We start from the raw sequence: 21814 nt of genomic DNA, 5'->3' as shown, positions 1-21814 counted from the left end.
AATCTCGCAGCGCGATTGCCTCTGGAAAGAGGTGGACATCTAAGTGGTCTTCGATTGTGGAGGTTGGCTTCATGCAGACGATTTCTTATAGTATCACGCCTACGGTAATATTGTGTGCTCTCTGCAAGTTGATAACCAATTCAGGAGCTGTAATGTTAGGTTGCCTTCTAGCAGTTAAAACTAAAAATCTATCTTGAGCAGCCGTCGTAGCGCGGTCACGTCCTGGATGTTGTTCAGCTGAATTTCCAGTTTCACGAAAACGCCGCCACAATCGACTTATAACGCTCTGAGAGACTTCTAGACGCTGAGCTACATCAATTTGCCTCATGCCTCCTTAAAGAAGTCCTACAGCTCTATTCATCTCGTCCAAAGTTAAATGACGTCGTTCCATGATAAAACACAATTTTTTTATTCACTCTGCAAAGCAGTAACTCTGTACCATGAATGAAATAGAGACTACCAGAATATTTATTGCAATATAAAAACCACGGTTTTTTCTGTTTTGTGAAAAAAATCCTAAAATATTTGTTATCAGTGTTAAGATTCTGTTTGTCTCACAGAAATCTACATTATTTTATAAAAATATCCTTAGACTTTTCCGATGTGTATATATCCACATACTAAAACAATACATAACATAGTTAAATCGTTACTACCTATATAGGACAATGGTGTAAAAACCGAGACGCGTTGGGAGTAATTGGAAATGAACATTGTGAAGTAGAAACGACTTTTGTTTTTAATTTTGCTTTACTTGTATACTTGTTTATATTTATCTTAGAACATTGAAACGCCTTTCAATGTTCTAAGACGCTTATAATACATAAAACATTAAATAAAATATAAAAATTCATATTCTTATAGTATAATAGTTCATATTCCATAATGTATAAACTTACAAGTTAATTTAATTTACTCCTGCTTCATTTTTAATTCGTCCACTTTTTCATGACGATTACAGCGAATATTAGACACAGATTCTTCAAATTTCCTTATTAACCTTCCACATACTTATAATAAATAATAATATTAATAAATAATTTATTAAATACTAATTTGATACATGCTCACAAAGCTATATAACTTGTTACGATGTTAAGTCCATATAATTCAATAATTTTACAGAGTAAATTCTACCTAGGTAACCAAATACCTGTATTGCAGAGCGTTGTCACTTTAAAAGTATACAATGTGAATACAACTTTTCACCAATAAAAAGAGAGAAAAAAAACATATCTTACAACTTAGCTAAAAATTTATGTGATGAAGATATTTTTGAAGTATTTAAATGTCTATTCAAATCTATGCAAACTGTTTGTTTTCAAATTGTTTATTTGCCTTATGTGAGGTGGTATTAAGTTGTAGGTTTTCGGTAAAAGATACGAAAATGATCCTAATTTTTTTGTAGCTGAAGCAGCAGATGTAACTAAGTTTCTGTTAACATTAAACCTCGTCTGGTAGTTATGGCTTATGAAGTCTTTAAATTTGTGAACATATGTACAGATTGAAGGACAATACAGTGACCGCACATCAAATACGTCTCACACCAAAGTAAATTGGTAGAATAGCGCTTATTTTTTCTATAAATAACTATTAATAAATGGTTTTGAGCTATAGTTAACTTGTACAATGAATTTAAGATGAGTTCTCCCCAAAGAACCATACCATACCGAAACAAAGACTCAATAATGCCCCTATCAGAGTCAACATCTGTCTGCCTAAAATTTCCCATATGGTATAAAATTTATATATTAACTGTCTTATATTCTTTGTCATTCTTAAAACATGACGAACTCAATTTCAGGTGTTGGTCAATCACGATTTCCAAATATTTTGTGTGTTTAACATAATCTGGATGACTCGCCGATGAGAGGGACAAGGCAATATCGTTCGTTTTTGTGACATTTAATGATAATTTGAAAAAGTCTAGCCCATGTTTGATTTTTCCAATGCCATCAATGACATCATCCCTTTCATAACAGTTCCATTTTTTATTGCAATATTAGTCGGAAGAGAATTAATGTGTACTACAAAGAGAATAGTACCAAGTACAGTACCCTGAGGAGTTCCTATTTTGATTACTAATTCTTGACTTATGGTTTGACAAATTACCGTTAATAAATTTGTCTAGATGTAACGCATTAAATAACTGCACAATATCTCATGCAGTGATTTCATTTTGGTAAGATAGTTTTGTTATTACCTTTTATTGAATTACTAAATTTAACAAAGACAAAGTTTTTCGATGAAATACGATGACACTCACTGATGCTAAATCTTCTTGCTGGTATTCATGGTTAGTATTTATTGGAATTCGTTATTATCAGTATTAAGTTAAGTTGTCTAATTTTATAAATATAATATATAATTTCCCAGCTAAATGTAAAATATGATCTTCCAACCAAAGGCGACCATCAATGGTAATTCCTAGGAACTTGCAGCACTCTTTATTCTGCAAGAGGGAATTTTCGTCAAACATTAGACCCTGAACATCGCACTTAAACCCCATAATAGACGTCTTTCTTACATTAAACACGAGCCTGTTGGAAGCACACCACCCTGATAAAATCTGAAGGTCTTCAAGGATACAAGTCTTAATACAGGGTGATTTTTAAGTTTATACTTTTTTTTTAACTGTGTATAGAACTCGGTAAAATATACATTTTTTTCAAATAACTTTTTTCGATACACTCAAAGACAAGGAACATACAGATTAAAAAAATTGAATATGGGTTTGTTTTTCATCGTCCGTTTATGTTTAGTTTTTGCTCGAATTTTTGTATTATCGATCACGCATTGTACCGATCAGTTAGTCTTAGACACTTTTGGTTTATTGTTAATAATTTTAAATTTGAAAATCCTAAAAATGGCACATCATTATGAAAACAATGAACTTGTGGATATGTTGCTTATTTATGGAGAGTGTCTTCAAAGTGCTGCTGCTGCCTCGGTATTATACGCAGACCGCTTTCCTTTGCGGAATCATCCTACACCCAGAAGTTTCATAAATCTTATTCAACGGGCTATTGATACTGGCTGTTTACAGGAACATCGTGGAGGGCATGCAGGAAGAGGAAGGAGACCTGAAAATATTCATAGGGAAGAACAAATTTTAAATCTCATCGAAGAAGATCCAACAACAAGTACTCGAGTTGTTGCAGGGCAGGTCGGATTAAATCAAACAAAAGTATGGACAACATTGCGTGAGAATCAATTTAATCCCTTTCACGTTCAACGTGTCCAAGCTCTACTGCCTGAAGACTTCCCCCGCAGAGTTCAGTTTTGTGAATGGTTCCTACAACAACATGAAAATGATCAACATTTTTCGAACAAAATTTTAGCCATGGACGAGGCAACATTCACCCGAAACGGAATTAAACAATTTCCGAAATACGCATGTTTGGTCTGTTCATAATCTCCATGCAATTCGCAGAACCAATTTTCAACACCGCTTTTCTGCTAATGTGTGGGCAGGAATTGTGAATGGGATACTTGTTGGACCATTTATCTTACCAGACCGTTTGACGGGCTATGTTTATTTGGACTTTTTGCAAAATAATCTGCCTGTTCTGTTAGAAGACGTGCCACTGAATGGCAAGCTATGTGGCTCCTGCAGGATGGAGCACCTGCCCATTTTAGACGAGAAGTGACCGAATTTTTGGATATAAGTTACCCAAATCGGTGGATTGGCCGAAATGGACCAGTTGCATGGCCACCAAGGTCGCCAGACCTAAATCCATGTGACTTTTTTTTGGTGGGGGTATATGAAAAGTTTAGTTTTCAAGACGCCTATCGACACACAAGAAGAACTAATAGCACGTATTGAGCAGGCTGCGGCAACAGTTAGACAAAAACCGATTTCTCTATTGCGTGCCGTTACGGAACAGTGGTTACGTCGAGCAAATCGTTGTGTTGAAGTTAATGGTGACAACTTTGAACAACTTATTTAAATTAGAGAGGGCCGTATTGGACTCATTTTATAACATTTTGGCAATGCAATTTTTTTATTTTTCGGTTTTTCGAATAAAGTTATTTGAAAAAAAAGTTTGTTTTACCGAGTTCTATACACAGTTAAAAAAACAGTATCAACTCAAAAATCACCCTGTATAATCAGAATTTTTATGGCTCCATAGTATGGTGGTATCATCAGCAAACTGAACCACCTTGCCCTGCAGTTTCAATGAACTCAAGTTATCCACATACAGTAAAAATAACAGTGGTCCCAACAGTGAACCCTGGGGAACGCCGCATTTTAGGGATCTAGAAGCAGACAAACGCCCAGACACTGTAACCTTCTGAGTACGATTTTATCTCAAGCCATCGCAACGCTACGTCCCTAAAACCATATTTATCGAGCTTAGATAACAGTATTCCATGATCCACACAGTCAAATACTTTGGATATTTATTATTATTAAACAACTTCATTTAAAAATGTAAAGTAATGCAACATCTTATTTTTCAATCATCTTGTATTATACAGTTATAGATGAAAAGACGTCCCCCTAGGAATCAAAATTAAAGTGTCGGAGCGTTTTCGTGAAAAATACCAGGAGAGTCACAACTAAAGGTGCGATCTTTTTCTTGTAACTTAAAATTTTGGCACTTTTAGGTCTTAAATTTTTTAAACGTTGCGGAACAATACGTTTACAAGTCGTATAGATCAAGCTTCACCTTTAAGCATAATATGCAGCGTCACATGATAATTTATTCCGCTACGGGTACATGGAAACGTGTATTTAGATTTGTCAAAGTCACTTAGTGCCATATGACGCCCTCCTGCGGCGTACGAAGAAAAGAGCTTTGAAGAATATTAAATAATAAAATAAAATCTAAACATATTTTTAATAAAGTATTTAAATAAAAAATTGGCCTTTAATTAAAAATATATTAACCAATAATTCTTTATAATAACAAATAACGGCCAATTTTATCTTTGTCAATTGTGTAACCATTGGCGTCGGTCGGTAAGGAAGTAAACTATTCCCTGAAAGCGCATGCGCTTTTGAAAGAAAGGCGCCAGAAATAATTTTCTAAAAACTGTCAAAAACGATTTTTGCTCAGAGACTCAAATTAGTTAAAAAACAAATAGAAAATTACCAGTTTTAACAATCAGTTGTTCCCTTATTTGTTCATTAGTATATAAGCCAACTATATCCATCAATTTTATTTGAATATCCCTAGGCTTTATTGAATGACAGCAAAATGTATATACTACCTCAGTGCTTAGGACTTAAAAAATAAGAAAAAAACTTTTCGTTGATAAGCCATTTAGTCGCTTAACTCGATTTTGGTACCTTGAAGACCACCATGTCGTCTTGTCTGTATGATCTGGACACCTCTGGAGGGCTCATGGATGTAAGTTCACACACAGTCTTTTGTTTCTCATTGAATACTGAATAATGCAATGCTAAATTCATGTGTGCCATAAGATGGCGGAAAATGCTAATTTTACCATCATATTGGACCACAATTTAATGCAAAACTTATATATAGTGGCATTCTATAGGTCTTGCAACTATTAGCTCAAACCAGACCAAAATATCTAGACTCTTTGGGCCCAGCTTAAGGTTGAGCTTGAGGTGATCCCAAAGGTGCAATATTTGTTTGATTACTACTTTACATCAACAATTTAACCCTTATGTACCTGCAGTTAGTATAGGTTGAGTTGTTTCTAAAGATATTCGATATTCTGGGCACAGCATGCTTGTCGTTATAATAGTTGTAATGTTACTGATTTAAATGAATAGATTGAATTCATAAGACGTCTAGTGGGTGTATATAATTGATTTTCTACAGAGTAAAGTGTGTGTCTAATAATGTTTTTTCAAAGAAAAACATATACAAAACATGTAAAAAGGTTATTTAGCATGCTATGGTCCATCATCCTAAAGGCATTTTCTACTTCCATGAATATGGTTTACCTATACAGGTAAAACCAACAACATCCCCATTCTTCAGAAATACTCCTCCAAGACTCTGAACCAAAACATACAAAGCTAATGTAATGTCAAGAGTATCAATATGTATAACACAAACAGATATTATTCACTGCCAAAATATACAATTTTATTAAATGTAAAACTGTAAAAAAAAAATGAATCACAGAAACAAATTAGGCGAAATGATAATATGGTGTAAAAAATATAAAGAATATACCTAAAGTCCTGCAAGAAAAAGTTAAAAATGACTAAAATCTATCTGACAAAAATTCAGTTATTTCATAATAGCTCTTTGCAACTAAGAGTTTTTTAACACATTTTCTAAAGTTTCCATCTACCTATACCATTCAAATCTGCAGGAAGATGATTAAAGAGTTTTTTACCATCAAATATAAAAGTTCTTTTGATCAGTGAACTTGTAGGCATAGGCAAGAGCACATCATTAGCTCATCGACTGCTATATTCATGCCTAGTAGTTGTGTTCACATTTCTAAATTTCTTATGAATGAGGCAAACAGATTCCAATATAAATAAGGATTTTATGAGTGATAAATAGCTGTTTGCAAGACTCTCTCATACTCACATTGTACAGATGTCGGATTGCTCTCTTTTGCAAAACAAAAACACTATTAGATAAGTAATGTGTGCATGCACCCCAGAAACACAAACCATACCTTAAATGGGACTCAATTAAAGAAAAATAAACATTTCTCGCCATGTCAAAATCAACCTCTCCTGCGACCACTTTACGAGCATAACAATTTGCTGATATTTTTCTACACAATTGCATGATATGGCCCTCAAATTTTAGTTTATTATCAATAAATAAACCTAAAAATTTATTTTCGTCCAAGTTGCTTAGAATGTGATTCTCCAAAAACACATTATTTAAATTGCATTTCAAATTCATAACACTAGTTTTTGAAATATTTAAACACAGTTTGTTGGAATCATACCATTTCTTGATTTCAACAATATCTCTGTTAACTGTGGTATTTAGATTCATCACACTCGTGTCATGCCATAAAATTGTTGAATCATCTGCAAACTGAATGAATTTACCTGAGATCCTAAGATTGGCCATGTAATTAATATAAATGAGGAATAGAAGTGGCCCAAGAACTGAACCCTGAGGAACACCATGAGTCACAAGCTGCTCCTTGCTTCTTTTGTCATCATATTGGAAAACAATTCAATGCCAATTTCACTATTCTAAAGGTCTGGCAACTATTTGCCTGAACTGGACTGATTGACCGACTGAGTATTTGCTTGGACTCAGCTCAAAATTGAGTCTGTGATTCCAAAAGTACAGTATTTGTTTGATTACTGTTCATAGGATCAACAATTTGACTATTGTTTAGGTGTAGTTATTATAGGTTGAGTTGTTCTTAAACATATATTATTAGGTATTATGTGTTTAGATACTTGTCTAAAAAGTCTTGATTAAAAAGAATAGAGTTTAGTACTCTATAAGATGTTTGGGTGTGAAATAAATGAATTTTACCGCAGAGTATAAGGTATAGGTGCTTAGTAATATTTCTTTATATTTATTAGTTTACTTTATGATTAGTAGAATATCATTAAAAAAAGTTCATTATTTATTTATGGTGGAAAAAGGTATTTTTGCCATCATATTGGACCATAATTTAGTGCAAACTTGTTAAAGTATAGCATTATGAAGGTCTAGCAATTATTGGCTTACACAAGACCAAAATATCTGTATTCTTTACTTGGACCCACTTTAAAGTTGAGCCTGTGATCCCAAACGTACATTATTTATTTGATTATTATTCTAGATCAACAATTTGACTATTGTATACCTATAGTTATTATAGTTTGAGTAATTCCTTAATTAGATATTATGGGCTCAGCATGCTTGTTGTCATAATGACGCTGATTTAACCAAACAGAACTGGTTTATTAGACTAGGGTATGTATATAATGGGAATTTTACCATAGAGTAAGTTGTAGTGTCTAGTAATATTTCTAATAAAACTATCTATTCATATAAAACAAATCTACTAAACTATGGACTCAAGGCAAATACTAGTAGATTAAATAGAAGTTACAGTAGACAATGCAAATGAAGATCTTCATTTTATCAAACTGGGATGGCAATGATGAAATATATTTATTTAGGGAAGAAAATAGTTCAACCTTAAAGTTGGCATACAAGCCCTAACAACTATATGTTGGAACAAGCAGTTATTTTGAAATAAAATGCCCATTTAGCGAAAATATTTTATTAAATTTTTTTTAATCATAAATATGAAATGAACAAGCTTTTTATATTGTTTAATATTGTTTTTATAATTTATTTATATATTTTAAGTTATTTAGTATTTAATTACTTGGTAAATAATTGAAAAATGCTAACAACTAAATATTGGAATAAGTGAGTTTTAAAAAAGGAAAATACAAATTAGTAAGGCGTAACGTCGCCCTTAGTTTGAATAACAGCCTGAACTCTATGAGGCATTGGACCAACTAGACCTTCACAAAATTCAGGGGTGAAACTATCCCATATTTCCTGTAGTTTAGCACGTAGTTGTGGCAAAGTACGCTGCGGACTATTTCTTAGGCGTTGCTTCATTTTGTGCCAAAGTGTTTTGACTGGATTGAGATCCGGGCTGCTAGAGGGGTGTGACAAAACTTTAATATTATGTTCCCCCATCCATTTTTTGGTAGATTTAGCAGTATGACATGAGGCACCGTCCTGTTGAAAGATAAAATCTCCAGATGAATATAAATTTGCTACACTTGGTAAAAGCAAATGTTCGAGAATGTCTTCTGCATTTACTATGCCATCAATAAAGTGTAATGTTCCCAACCCTTTAGCTGACATACAACCCCACACCATGATGCCCTGTGGAAACTTTACAGTCCTTTTAAGACAATCCTTATGGAATGCTTCTGTTTTGTCCCGAATCACACGCTTTCGATAATCTCCGACACAGACATCAAATTTGGTTTCGTCGCTATAAATAACTTTGCTCCAATTTTCTTTGGTCCACGAGAGTTTTGACTTGGCCCAAATGTAACGATTCCTTTTTTGAGTCTCCGTTAACAATGGTTTTTCTTTGGCCTAGGCTAAAAAATGAGAAAAATGAAAATAATATAGCACAGAACAGCCTATTAAACATACCTTATAAAAACTAAGACCGCTCTTGTGGATAAATTTGCGGCAGCATTCTCTGGAAACATTTATCCCACTTTCTCTTGCAGTTACTTCTCGTAGAGTATTTCTTCTTCCCGACTTATAAATTTTAATCAAGTTCCTTACATTTCTTTGAGAAACAACTTTTGGACGTCCTGAACTTTTGCCGCGAACACCAATACTGGCAGTTTCACCATATTTTTTAATTATATTAAATATAGTAGTTGTTTACAATTTTAACATTTAATTCACTGGAGATTTCTCGCATTGTTTTCCCTTTATGGTATCGCCAGATAATAATTTCTCGCACTTTTAGATGAGTAGGTTTTCCACGAGCCATTATTGTATTTTACTCGTAATAAAAATGACAGTAATTGATTATTAATGGTCAAGTGACGCATCAAAATTTTTATCGTTGACAACGCACTACTTACTTTTGTTTATTCAAAGCCATCTATCTTCGCGTCATGCTAATAAAACTGGAAAAATTTGAGCAAAAGCAACCCATGTTCCAACATTTAGTTGTCAACATTTTTTGATTATCAAACAATTAAATAAATATTATTTAACATCAAAATTTTATTAAACCTTAAAAATAATTCTCTAAAACATAAAAAATGTTATTAATTTATTATTTTTAAATAAAAAAAATAAATTAAAAGAATTACGGTAAATTAGAATTTTATTCGTAAAATGACTACTTGTTCCAATATATAGTTGTTAGGGCTCGTATTTCTAGGAAAATTTCAAATGTGTACACTATTTTTAAATTTGCTCATAGACACCTAAAAAGTTATTAATTACAAAATCGAAATTCTTTTTTAAATTTTCAATAATAAAACAATAAAACGGAAATCAGCTAGAAATCCTAAACGTTTACTATCAAAACTAGAGTGTAGAGTTATTAAAAAAAGTGAATAGATAGTTTCTTTTAAATTAATATTTTTGTGATTATCTTATATTTTATTAGATTTAGTTATAGTAAGCCATCATTTACCCCCATTTCTTTTGTGAAAATTTATGACCCATTTTTGCCCTTCCTCTTGGTTGAGATTAATCTCAATTCTAACTTATAATTCCAAGCTCGCAATTCTAACTAAAGCTAAAAAACTTCAGAACTAGTTTTGATAATTTAAAATCAAAATGTCAGCAGATTTATGATAAATAGGCATACAATAAGCTGAAAGACCACTACACCAATTAGTGAATGGTTCTATTAATTGGTGTAAATCAGTTATCTTTAATTAAAAGTTCATTTGAATAAAGCTCAAATTATGAAGATATGCTTAATTAAGTTCTGAAAAGTGATCTAGATTTTCTTTAACAGACATCACTCCTTCTAAAATATAGGTTTTTGCCTTTGTTGTTAATTTTGGATTATAAAAGTTTCTAATGCAACATTTTTGAATACCAATGATTCTACTAGCCTTGGAGCTTGCTGTTACCCCAAAAGGTGATTCTGTATCTGACCAGAGTATCCACTAGATATAATCTATTTTAATTTCCAGAAAGTTATGCAATATAAAGATTTTATTTCTCTGTTAACTCATTTGTAAGTTGTGGAAAATACAGTTTTTTGTTTAATTTTTCTGTAATTTTGTTAAGGATTGGGATAAACAGTAAGTTGCTTGCTTGTTTAAATAAAAGGAAACTAGCTGAAATACCATATGCCTTGCCAGTTTTTCTAACTAATTGTGATCAATATATAACCTTTATTAAGTGAATTAAGAATTTTATGTAAAGCTTGGTTATGTAAAGCTTTTTTCTTCCCATTTTGAAAATTAGAAAGCAGGTTTCCTGTTTGAAAGAAACTATCTTAAAAATCTTACCATAATTGTTCCATAAAATGGGTCTATAATTTTTAAACTTTGTTTTATTCACTTTTTTCTAAATATAGGTCTTATCATTGTAATTTTAAGGTAATTTGGGAAAAATTGGTATTTGTTTCTAAACTTATACTAGATCAGAAAAATAATAATAATAATTTAAGATAATTTACATTTTAATATTCTGTTTAAGTCCTCCAAATTCCCTCGGCAACTTAAACCAGCAATTGTTACACCCATATATAAAAAAGGGAGATAAATCCAATATTGAGAATTACAGATCAATTAGTCTGTTACCTTCATTTTGAAAAGGTTATATGGGATAGAATTTTAAATTTTAAACTTGCTAAGCAAATCACAACATGGTTATTTAAAGAACAAGTCGACTAATACTGCAACCTTTGAATTTGATGAATATGTACTTGGAGCGTTTGATAGAGGTGAAATCCCAATGGGCTTATATCTTGGTCTAAGCAAGGCATATGATACTTTAAATTATGAAATTTTGTTTCAAAAGTTATTCTTATAAGGAATTCGTTATGTAACATTAAACTGGATTAGGTCATACTTATCCAGAAGGCATAAAAAAATAGCTATTGGAAGGGGTCATGATAGGGTCTTTTCAGAAATTGCAAATATTACCTTAGGCATACCACAGGGCAATGTTATCATGCCATTACTTTTAATTATTTTTATGACCTCAAAGATTTCTAAGAGGGTCATAACTTTGAAATCACCAACTATGCAGATGGTACTAGTTTTCTTGTAACATCCCTTGACACACTGTCTTTTTTTTTTAAGATGGAAGACATAATATTAGCTAACAATTGGTTCATTAAAAATAAATTAGTTTTAAATCAATCAGAGACTAGGATGGTACTTTTTAATAATTAAAGATCTATATTGAACATACCAAAACATAGGCATTATATTAGATCATAGCTTAACCTAGGATCAACATGCAGATTTTATTGCTGGAAAACTAAACAAATCTACTTAAATGTTGCGAATTGTGTCAAAATCTTAGCCAATAAATGATAACATTTATTAAAACTATCAATTCAACACTATATTAATTTGCTATTAACCTCTAAAAGCATTATATTTTGCCTATATTTATAGTCGTTTGGGTTTTGCCTCCGTCGTCTGGGCTCCGCAATATGCGGTGCATGCTAACAGATTGGAAACAATACAAAATACATTTTTAAGATTTTTGGACTATAAAAATACTGGTATATTTAACCTACATGCTAATTTAATAGAACTTAGAGTTAAATATCAATTATATTCACTTGCAACACGGCGCTCTCACACAGACATGTTCTTTCTCTATAAAATAATTAAATTGACTCGAGTTATCTAATATCCCAAATACCTTTCCATATACCTCAGCGAAATTTTCGAAATTTTTATTTGTTTCCAGTCTGTTTGTATAGAACCAATGTAGCAAGGAATTCGTAAGTAAGTCGTATGCTTTCCTTATATAATTCCAAATTTTTTTCTGTAGATTTATTTTGCCGCTCTCTTTCTATGTTTAAAAAGAGAATCAGAGATCCTTGTTCTAATTAACAAAAACACAAAATTATAATTATAGTTATAGAAACTTAGCACTTTACTGTATTTCTGCTTTTGTATTATTTTTAATTTTGTATTAGTTAAGTACACCTGAAACACTTTGTAATTTGTGGATGTTCCTTTGGGTTTCGGCCTGTTAACATCCTATTTGTTTTTAATAAATAAATAAAAAAATAAATAAATATTTAAATATTTACCACACAATCACAAGAAACTAAATTTCCAAAATTACTGAATTAGTTCTTGAACAAAATTATCGAGACAAATGTTTACATTATTCATAATTTCTTAACAGGTGTATTCTTTAACTTTCTTCCAGTGTATTTTCTGAAAAATAAGAATATTTTTAATGATTGCAATCATACGTATGTTTATGATGTACTTTTTATATGTAGCAACATACAAAATGCCCTTGTTTTATAGCTATTAAATATTTATTGAAAAATATGATCCAATAATGATTTCTAAATGTTCTTATATACGGTAACATATCACAGGTCTCTGTAGAATCTGTTTTTCTTATTTACAAGGAAATCCAAGCTCTCATAGCTCCACCAGACAGCAAGAAGAAGGAAAAAGAAGAAAAACCGGCACACCCTTACTTCAAGCGACCTGGAAAGGGACACAATCACGACTTTTGCGACGCATGTGGCGAAGGAGGTGACCTCATTTGTTGCGACAAGTGCCCCAGTAGCTTTCATTTAAATTGCCAGTAAGAATATGTTTTTATTATTTTCCAATTTCAAGACAGTAAGTAGTACTCATAATTTATAAATTTTAATAATTAATTTCTGTTTAAAGTCATGATTTGCTGAAGGAAGTGGTAGAGGAGATAACAAAATAGTTCCTATACCATATAGGGTGCCTCCTCTTTTATTTGTTTATTAATACAACACCATTACAAAAAAAATTAAAATGTTTTTGCAAAATAACAATAATTACTATAAGATTTAATTTTAAAAATTTCTAACATGAATTATTATAAACTGTTTTACAAGTAGCAATAATAATCTCTCAAAATGTAAACAATTGGCATTGCAAAATTAGCTTAAAGAAAAAAATAAGATAAAATCAAAGATAATGATTAAATGCACTTCAAATTACTAAATACGAAGCAAAATTATTTTAAGACAAAAAATTATTCACTGATCAAATGTCAATTTTGTTTTCATGAAAATAGTACAAATAATGCTATCTTCAATTTTGCTGATTAGCAATATTCCCAGAAAAATCGTCCAATTTTCTCATATATTTAGGAATACTGCTTATTTAAATGTATTAGTTATTATTGTTCAATTTAATTTGAATGATCAATAAATGTATTTTGAATTTTTCTGTATCTACCATGGAATTATGTCACTGCGAAAGCTTCCTCAATATGGCTTTCGAGATGTGACATTTTCCTGGTTTATGTCATATTTACCATTGAGTTTTTGAGGAGTCTGAGTACTTTAGGTTCTACCCTATTACCCTTTGCGTTCCGCATGGTTCTATTTTAGTGCCATTAGCTTATGTCTTATACACGGTCTTACCAATCTTGATGTTCAGAAAAAATGTACTCATGGCACTTCTCTGGCATGGTCCCAACACAGATACTGTGCAGAGTCCAATAGTGGCACATCTCTTGACAGTAGTTCTATTTTTCAGTCAAATTTCTGTCACTAAATTCTGAAAAAAAAATGAATGTTCTTTAAGTGTCTACTTGACCATGTGCCTATTTCTCAATTATTAGTGCAGCCATTTCATAGCACAGAGTATTTGGGTATAGTCATAGACAGGAAGGTCAGATTTGAAGAGCATATACTGTCATTTGCAGTCAAGAATTTGTCAACAGGTTGTTATGCCTTTAGAACAGTTACTCAGCAATTTCGCATGGTGTTTGTAAGGTCAGTTTATTTCATTGAATGAATCTGCGCCTCAGATGTGCATTTGCTGCTAGGCTAGACACCTTGTACAGATGCTACTTGTTTTTCAGAAGCTTGCTATACATTATGTTTGTGGGGCTAAACCAAGAGACATTTGGCATGCATATCCTCTATGTACAAGAAGTGGCCTGCTCAATTTTCACGAATCGTTACAAGTTTGTACCTCCACATTCAAGGTACATTAGGCGCCAAAGATATAATACGTATTTTCCACTTACCTCCACAGTATTAACTCAAAATTAGTTTTTTACCAGGTAATTTTTTAATCATTTTCCAGGAAGCATTGAGTAGGCAACACTGCTTAAAGCCTTTAAACATACATAGAATTTGAATTTAAACATAAATGAAAGACACTTTTGATTGGAAAAACTTATTACTTATTATTCACTGGCTGAGTACTATGTTGACTCATTTTAATATTGTGTTGCCTAAGTTTACAGTTTTGCAAATGTTAACTGTCTTGTCTATAATATTTTTACAAAAGTTTGTTTTTATGCTTTGTCACTTTTTTTTGTCATGTTTTAGTCAAATAAAATGTATAATAGTAGGTAGTTTCGGTACTCTAGCTTTTTATGGCAAATATTTTTAAAATAATAAATAGTGTTTGTGTGTATGTATATAATATCCATTGTATAGATAGATACAAACACATTTATATCAGAGATTATTAAAATTGGTTGATCTGAGAAAGTACCACCTACTAATTCCTTGAATTTATTACTTTTTCTTATTAAACACAGACAACTATAGTATATGTAAGTATTGCATAATCTGATACTTTTAATTTTAATGTAATGACATTAGATATTGGATATATACAATTCTATAAAAAGCAATAAGTATTTTATAATTTTAAATTCTGTTGTACTATACAAATTTATTCAAATTGACTTCAAATCGACTTAATATAAACACATGTTTATATAACATTGTGTTATTTTTGCCTAAATTCAACAATTTAAGTGCAAAAATAATTTAAGCTATATGTACTCCTGTATATACGCTTGCTTTTTTTAGTGATCCTCCTTTGGACTTTGATGATATCCCTGAAGGCGAGTGGCTTTGTCATAGCTGCAAATATCAGAAAAAACAGGCGAAAGCTGCGAGTCTTAGGAAAAGGTCGGACAGTTCTTCTTCTACCACAAGTATGTGTATATTGCACATATACAGTAAGGAACAACTAAATTTTTAAATCTGTTCATAGGCACAAAATCATCCAAAAAATCCAAATTAAGTCCAATAGAATATCTTATTGAAGCTGCCAGTGCAATGAACCCTACCCAGTTTGAACTCCCATTTGAGATGAGCTTACCTAATAGCCATTTTCCTGGAGGGGATAAAGGTAAAAATCTTTTTCTTTTTATTGGAATAATCCTTTTCAAATTTTAAATATATTACAGTAAGGCATATACAGAGTAAATCAACAAATGCGCGGTGTATATTACCCTCAAAATAATATTTGTGTATCAGTCATTTTTAATTATTAGCAGGAGGTATTTTTATTGGAGTTAATCTTTACTTATAATATCTAATACAAAGGCTAGAACCAACATTTAGTCTCTAAGTTTTGACATTATAAAAATGCTGACATATGCTAAATTTTCCACAAAGTTTTAAACTGCAAACTAATTTTAAAATGTGAAGAATATCATAAAGTCCAATTATAGAAAATCCACTCGGTCTTTATTACCAGAAAGCTTTTTTTTGTTTTGTTTTCTCACTTTTCTTCAGTTCGTGTTTAGTTTGTATGTTAACTGGTTAATTGTAGCTTATACCTACGTACATATGTCTGTCGATATAAAACTGCCTTAATTGCAATAGCAACTTAAGTCACAAATGTTTGTTGGGAAATTATGAGTCTTTAATTTTTATATATTTACACGTTGTAGGTACAAGCAATTAGGACTATAAATCTTATATATTTTTAATCTTAAACCTAATTGCATAAAAAAAATCTTTAGTTTGTATCTTCTTGCTATACCCTATTGCAAACCTCTTCAATTAGTCAAATGGTTTTTGCCCATATTTGTGGAAGAACATTTGTATATTTGTATTGCAAGAGCTTCATATAAGATTTAAATTTAATATGAATTAATTATTAAAGCATACACAATTTAATCGTATATCGAAGACTTGGGTAATGATTGGCACTGATTCACTGTGTTGAAAGAATTCGCGCAATTTGCTTAAAAAGATCTTGATATAATTTGAAACAAAACGAACAAAGAGTCTTCGTGTCAAAAATTTATATAATCAATTAAAATGTAGGCCATGTTTCGCTGAATGAATTAAGCATCATCAGACCTAAAATATAAAAAACACCTTGCTACTGCAAGACAAAGTTTAAATATAAATTAAAAACATTACCTGAATGGCCGAAGACATATTACGTTAACTACATACAGTATTGTGCATAAATATAGCAACAAGCGATGTTTTCAAAAATATTATTTGCTCCTTTATTTATTCCATATTATTTCTTTACTTTTAAGTACACGCCTCTGTATTATTTATAAATATACCGAGATATCATAAGAATGCCAATGCAGAGTAAGGAACTTCATGTTTGTTTATTTAGACAATGTGCATAAATATAGCAACATTCTTGTTTCGCATTTATTTTATCAGTTAAATATCGATTTACCTGCTGTAAACTTGTTATTTTTGAATCTCAGAATTAACTTGAAATGGGTCGCTCAAAAACCGTCTCTGGTGATGTAAGAAAAATTATTGTGGAGCATTACAAAAATGGTGTTAGGCAGAGTGACATTGCAAGAAGCTTACGGCTTCACAGGTCAATCGTATCCAAAGTTTGAAAAAAATTTCGCCTTACTGGAACAGCTGCACCGGCGCCCATTCCTGGTAGACCCAGAAAAACAAATTTGAGGATGGATAGGCAGCTGCTACGAATTTCCAAAGAAAATCCTTTTTTGTCTATTTCAAATTTTGGCAAAAGAGGGTGGAGGAGTAAACTTCAGTTCCAGTACCGTAAGGAGAAGATTACTTGATGCCAACTTATCTGCTCGTCGCTCCTCCAAAAAACCGTTACTCTCAAAGAAGAACGTCAAGGCTCGTTTTCACTTTGCCCAATCTCATGTCCACTGGTCTGTAGCTGATTGGAAGAAAGTCGTATTTAATGACGAATCTAAATATAATTTATTCAGGACTGATGGAGTGATGTACGTCAGACGCCCCAGTGAACAAAGATTAAACAAAAAGTACATTTGCCCCACATTTAAATATGGAGGGAGAAATATTCTTGTATGGGGATGTTTCTCGGCTCATGGCATGGGACCCATAGTAAGAAGAGTGGGCAAAATGGATCGTTTCATGTACAAAGACATTCTGAAAACACATTTAGTGCTATATATGGATGAAGTCATGCCAGTAACAGCCATATTTCAGCATGACAACGATCCAAAACATGCTTCTCAATTTGTTAAGAGGTGGCTATCCGATGAAAAAATAAATGTAATGGTCTGGCCATCTCAATCGCCAGACCAAAGTGAAAGTCAAATATTGCTTTATTGTTATAACATTAAAATGGTTTTAACAAAGCTAGAAAAATTAAAACTTACAAACTACAAGTATAAAATTTAAAATTAAAAAAGAAATATTTAAGACACAAATATAAAATACGAACATACATACAAAAACATAACCATTGATCTTATATATATAATCAGTCACTTAAAGTATATCATTAAAAAATTCTTCAACAGAGTAATAGAGAGCAGCAAGCAATCTCTTTAAATGTTTTTTGAAAATTCTAGGCGAAGTTAAGTTTTTAATAATGATAGGCAGATGATTAAAGATAGAAATACTGTCGTAAAAAATTTATTTTTTTTGTTAAAGCTGAAGTAGGTCGAGGAAGGTGCAAAATCATCTGATTCCTGCTTGGGTAGCGAGCATTCCTGACCATGAACCTCTCTCTGTACTTATAGATTATGCAAGCAGTCTCAAGAATATACAGACATGGGAGAGTTAGTATTTTATTTTGGTGAAATAGAGGACGACATGAATCCCGGGGGTTAGCCCCACATATATATCGAATGGCCCGTTTTTGAATAACAAACAACATTTGAATAATGTAACTGCTTGCACTGCCCCAGAAAGCGATATCGTAGCGAAGGTGGGCTTCAAAGAGTGAGCAATAAACGGACTTGCCAATTTTTGGACCAAGTTCCTGTACACTGATCCTGACAGCATAACAACCAGATGTTAGCTTTTTGGCCAGAAGATTTATATGTGTGTCAAATTTGAGATCTTTGTCTATGAAAATTCCAAGAAATTTGCTGTCAGGGTTAATCTGAATTGGATCACCATCTATCGAAACATCTTCAAGATTACATTTAAAACATAGCAAATTAGTTTTTGTTGGATTTAATGTAAGTAAATTAGAGTCACACCACCTTTTTACCATCTTAAGATCCTCCAGGATGATCTTATGGAGAGAATCTGAGTCCAGAGCTTGCCACAATATTGTGGAATCATCTGCAAATATAGTGAAGACACCGCGAATAGAGAGACCAGCCAGATCATTTATGTAAAGCAAAAATAGAATTGAGCCCTGAGGCACTCCCCATCTAATAAAGTTATATTCCGAGTATTTTGAACCAACCAAAACCCGTTGCCGTCGACCTCGCAGGAATGAAGAAAACCATGATAGAGGAAAGCCTCTAAAACTATAGCGGTGGAGCTTCAGCAGCAGAATGTCATGACTAACACAGTCAAAAGCTTTTGACAGATCACAAAAAACAGCCGCCAAAACTCCCCCGCCATTGATATGAGAGTACAAGTCCTGAAGAAGATGGTATACAGCATCATTTGTATTGGTATTCTCGCGAAAACCGAACTGACGCTTACTAAGGATGTTATTTGCATTAATAAAAGACATTGGAAATAATGGATTTGACAGAAATTTAAAAAATCTATGATTTCTGTTACTGTCTGGGCAATTACTAATGTGCATAAAGGATATTTGCACAAATATCTTAACCTAGATGAAGGAAAAGGAAATTCCCAACATTTTGATCGGTGGAGTATGGAGATCCAAGAATTACAATTGAATTGTAAAAATTGAGAACTGCAACATAGATATGTTCAAAATAGGATCGAATTCGTGATAATGAATAGACATTTTTACCCTCTTCATTTTTGTTTAAAATTTCTAGCTTTTGTTCAATCGTTAAAACATTTCTCTTGCCGTTTAACACTAGTTGTTGCCATTTTGAAAACAAATGCACATGTTAAGAATATAGCAGAGTAGGCGAATCGCCTCTAACGCATAACTAATTCTCACGGTCTTTGTATGTTAGATCGAAATCGATTTTCAGGGATTCTTCGAGCACTGGTGCTCTCGATATTGCATCGGGCGCCTTCCTCGTGGGGCATAGAGAGTTTACGTCAAGTGATTGCAATGACGATATTTCGATTGAATCTCAAAAATGTAATTTGAATAATGGAAAATCAAACCATGAATAATCGAGGTTCTACTGTAATTTTAATGGTATATCAGCCTTGAAATTACCGAAAACAGGAGATTCGAGTAATTAGATATATATTTTTAGTTCTTTATAAGAGTACCTAGAACAAAATTTTTGGGAATTCGGTAATTTTCTGGAATTTTCATATTTAAAATCCTATCCACTATATTGCTTAAAGCCTAAATCATTCTAACGCTTGCAAATTTGAGGGATCTTTAAGGACCTCTTTTCTTAATTCGCTGCGATTTTTAATCGCACTGTGTTTCGATCAATAAAATATTTGTGAACGACATTTTCCTCTCTAGCGGAAGCTCTTCCTAAAAAGAAGCATAAGGACTTTGAAAGGTTACCTAATGGTTTGGTGCCGTTACCAGCAAAAAAATGTTTTGAGTGTTACAAGTCGTGTCGAGTGGCTCCTTTGATTGAATGCGACTTTTGTCCATCGTATTTTCACTTGGACTGTTTGGATCCACCGCTTACTACGCCTCCCACCACGATATGGATGTGTCCGCTACACATTGAACACACTTTGGTATGTAGAATAATAAAGTTGTTCAACAAAAATCAATTGATTGAAATCTCTAGGATTCAAATTTGCTCACATCAGTATCTTTGAGTGAACGGGTGCAACTGTGGGATAAATTTTCTACCCCGGTGGATCAGGATGCGATAAAATTGGAGTTTTTTAGGAAAATCCGAAGGAAAAATCCCCCGTTTCGGATTAAACAGACTTTAGCACCAAGGCGAAGGGTAATGAAGTTGATTTTTATCTATTAGTAAATTTACGAATAATTTCTTTAGGTTCAGGTGCCAGAAATGGTCAAGTATCACTATAAAAAGCCTGTACAATTGTTACCAAGTTTAAAGGACGTATTAAGGATAGAACATGTATATAATAAAAATAGAGTTAAAGAGGTAAATTTATTTTTATGAATTGAGGAACTCCAATGACATATTATTATTCTTGCAGAGTACACTTAATGGTAATATATCAGGATGTTCTAGTGAGGAAACGATGGAAGATCTTATAGCTATTAAGGAAGAAAGTGATAGTGGTGTCCAATTTAACGGGGTGGAGAAAAATGACACACATTGTGATATTAGTGATGTAAGGTAAGCTACAGCTTTTATTTTTATGTTAATGCATTACCGATCTGTTAGATAAGTTCTTTGATGTATGGAGAGCGCTATTGAATGATTAAAGCTTGACATTATGACTTGATCTAATGAAATGTCTTAAAGACGCTCATAGCGTCTTACGGCATCTCGTTAAAGAACGCCTTTAATTTAATTTTGCCACGGAGATTATCGCTGTTGTAAAAATTTTGGGTATTGGGATACAAATAATCCTCATTCGATAAAAGAAACTCACAATTCTACAAAAAGTAAATTTTTACAATACAATAAATACAATAAACCGATATTGCAAGTCTTTCAAACTTAAGTAAATTTCGGCATTAGCAAAATAATTTCTCAACTCAAGACAGCCCAAAGTGCAAAACTGTGTTGGCTGGATATGTTAATTTGCTTTCAGAAAATTGATGCTCCATCACAAGCAAAATATGTGCAATTCATTGTTTAGTACTTAATAAAAACACAAAAAATTATTCTTGGCAAAGATAAAAATTATATTATGACCGATGCAGACGTAAGTATTTGCCTTAATAATAGTGCTAAATTCTATTCATATATATGTAAGAATTTGGGGGTCTTTATGGAAAATGAGATGCGTCCGGAACCTCATGTGGCTTACCTACTACAAGTCCTTTTTTATAATGTGTGTTTCACTTAGCGTGGATCGCGGCTATATATAGAATGTCGAATTTTTTTTTGACATTATAAAAGTGGCAAAGAAAAATTGCTTGAAATTATTTTTAAGTTCAAAATTGGGCCAATAGGGAGCG

General features: G+C 32.3%; 1 protein-coding gene across 1 annotated transcript in view; it reads left to right on the top strand.

The window, feature by feature from the left end:
- The first annotated feature begins 5051 nt into the window (after positions 1-5051).
- LOC126738748 (PHD finger protein 12) overlaps positions 5052-21814 on the top strand; it is a 35642-nt gene continuing 18879 nt past the window's right edge. The window contains exons 1-8 of the mRNA XM_050444185.1: positions 5052-5357; positions 13030-13211; positions 15442-15569; positions 15629-15766; positions 20216-20442; positions 20496-20660; positions 20712-20825; positions 20881-21023. Coding sequence (XP_050300142.1) covers positions 5310-5357; positions 13030-13211; positions 15442-15569; positions 15629-15766; positions 20216-20442; positions 20496-20660; positions 20712-20825; positions 20881-21023 — 1145 coding nt within the window. The 5' untranslated portion in view covers positions 5052-5309. The remainder of the gene's footprint in view (positions 5358-13029; positions 13212-15441; positions 15570-15628; positions 15767-20215; positions 20443-20495; positions 20661-20711; positions 20826-20880; positions 21024-21814) is intronic.

The sequence above is a fragment of the Anthonomus grandis genome, chromosome 7, assembly GCF_022605725.1.
Source record: "Anthonomus grandis grandis chromosome 7, icAntGran1.3, whole genome shotgun sequence".
Classification (NCBI taxonomy): Eukaryota; Metazoa; Arthropoda; class Insecta; order Coleoptera; family Curculionidae; genus Anthonomus; species Anthonomus grandis.
This window is presented reverse-complemented; position numbering and strand designations above follow the sequence as displayed.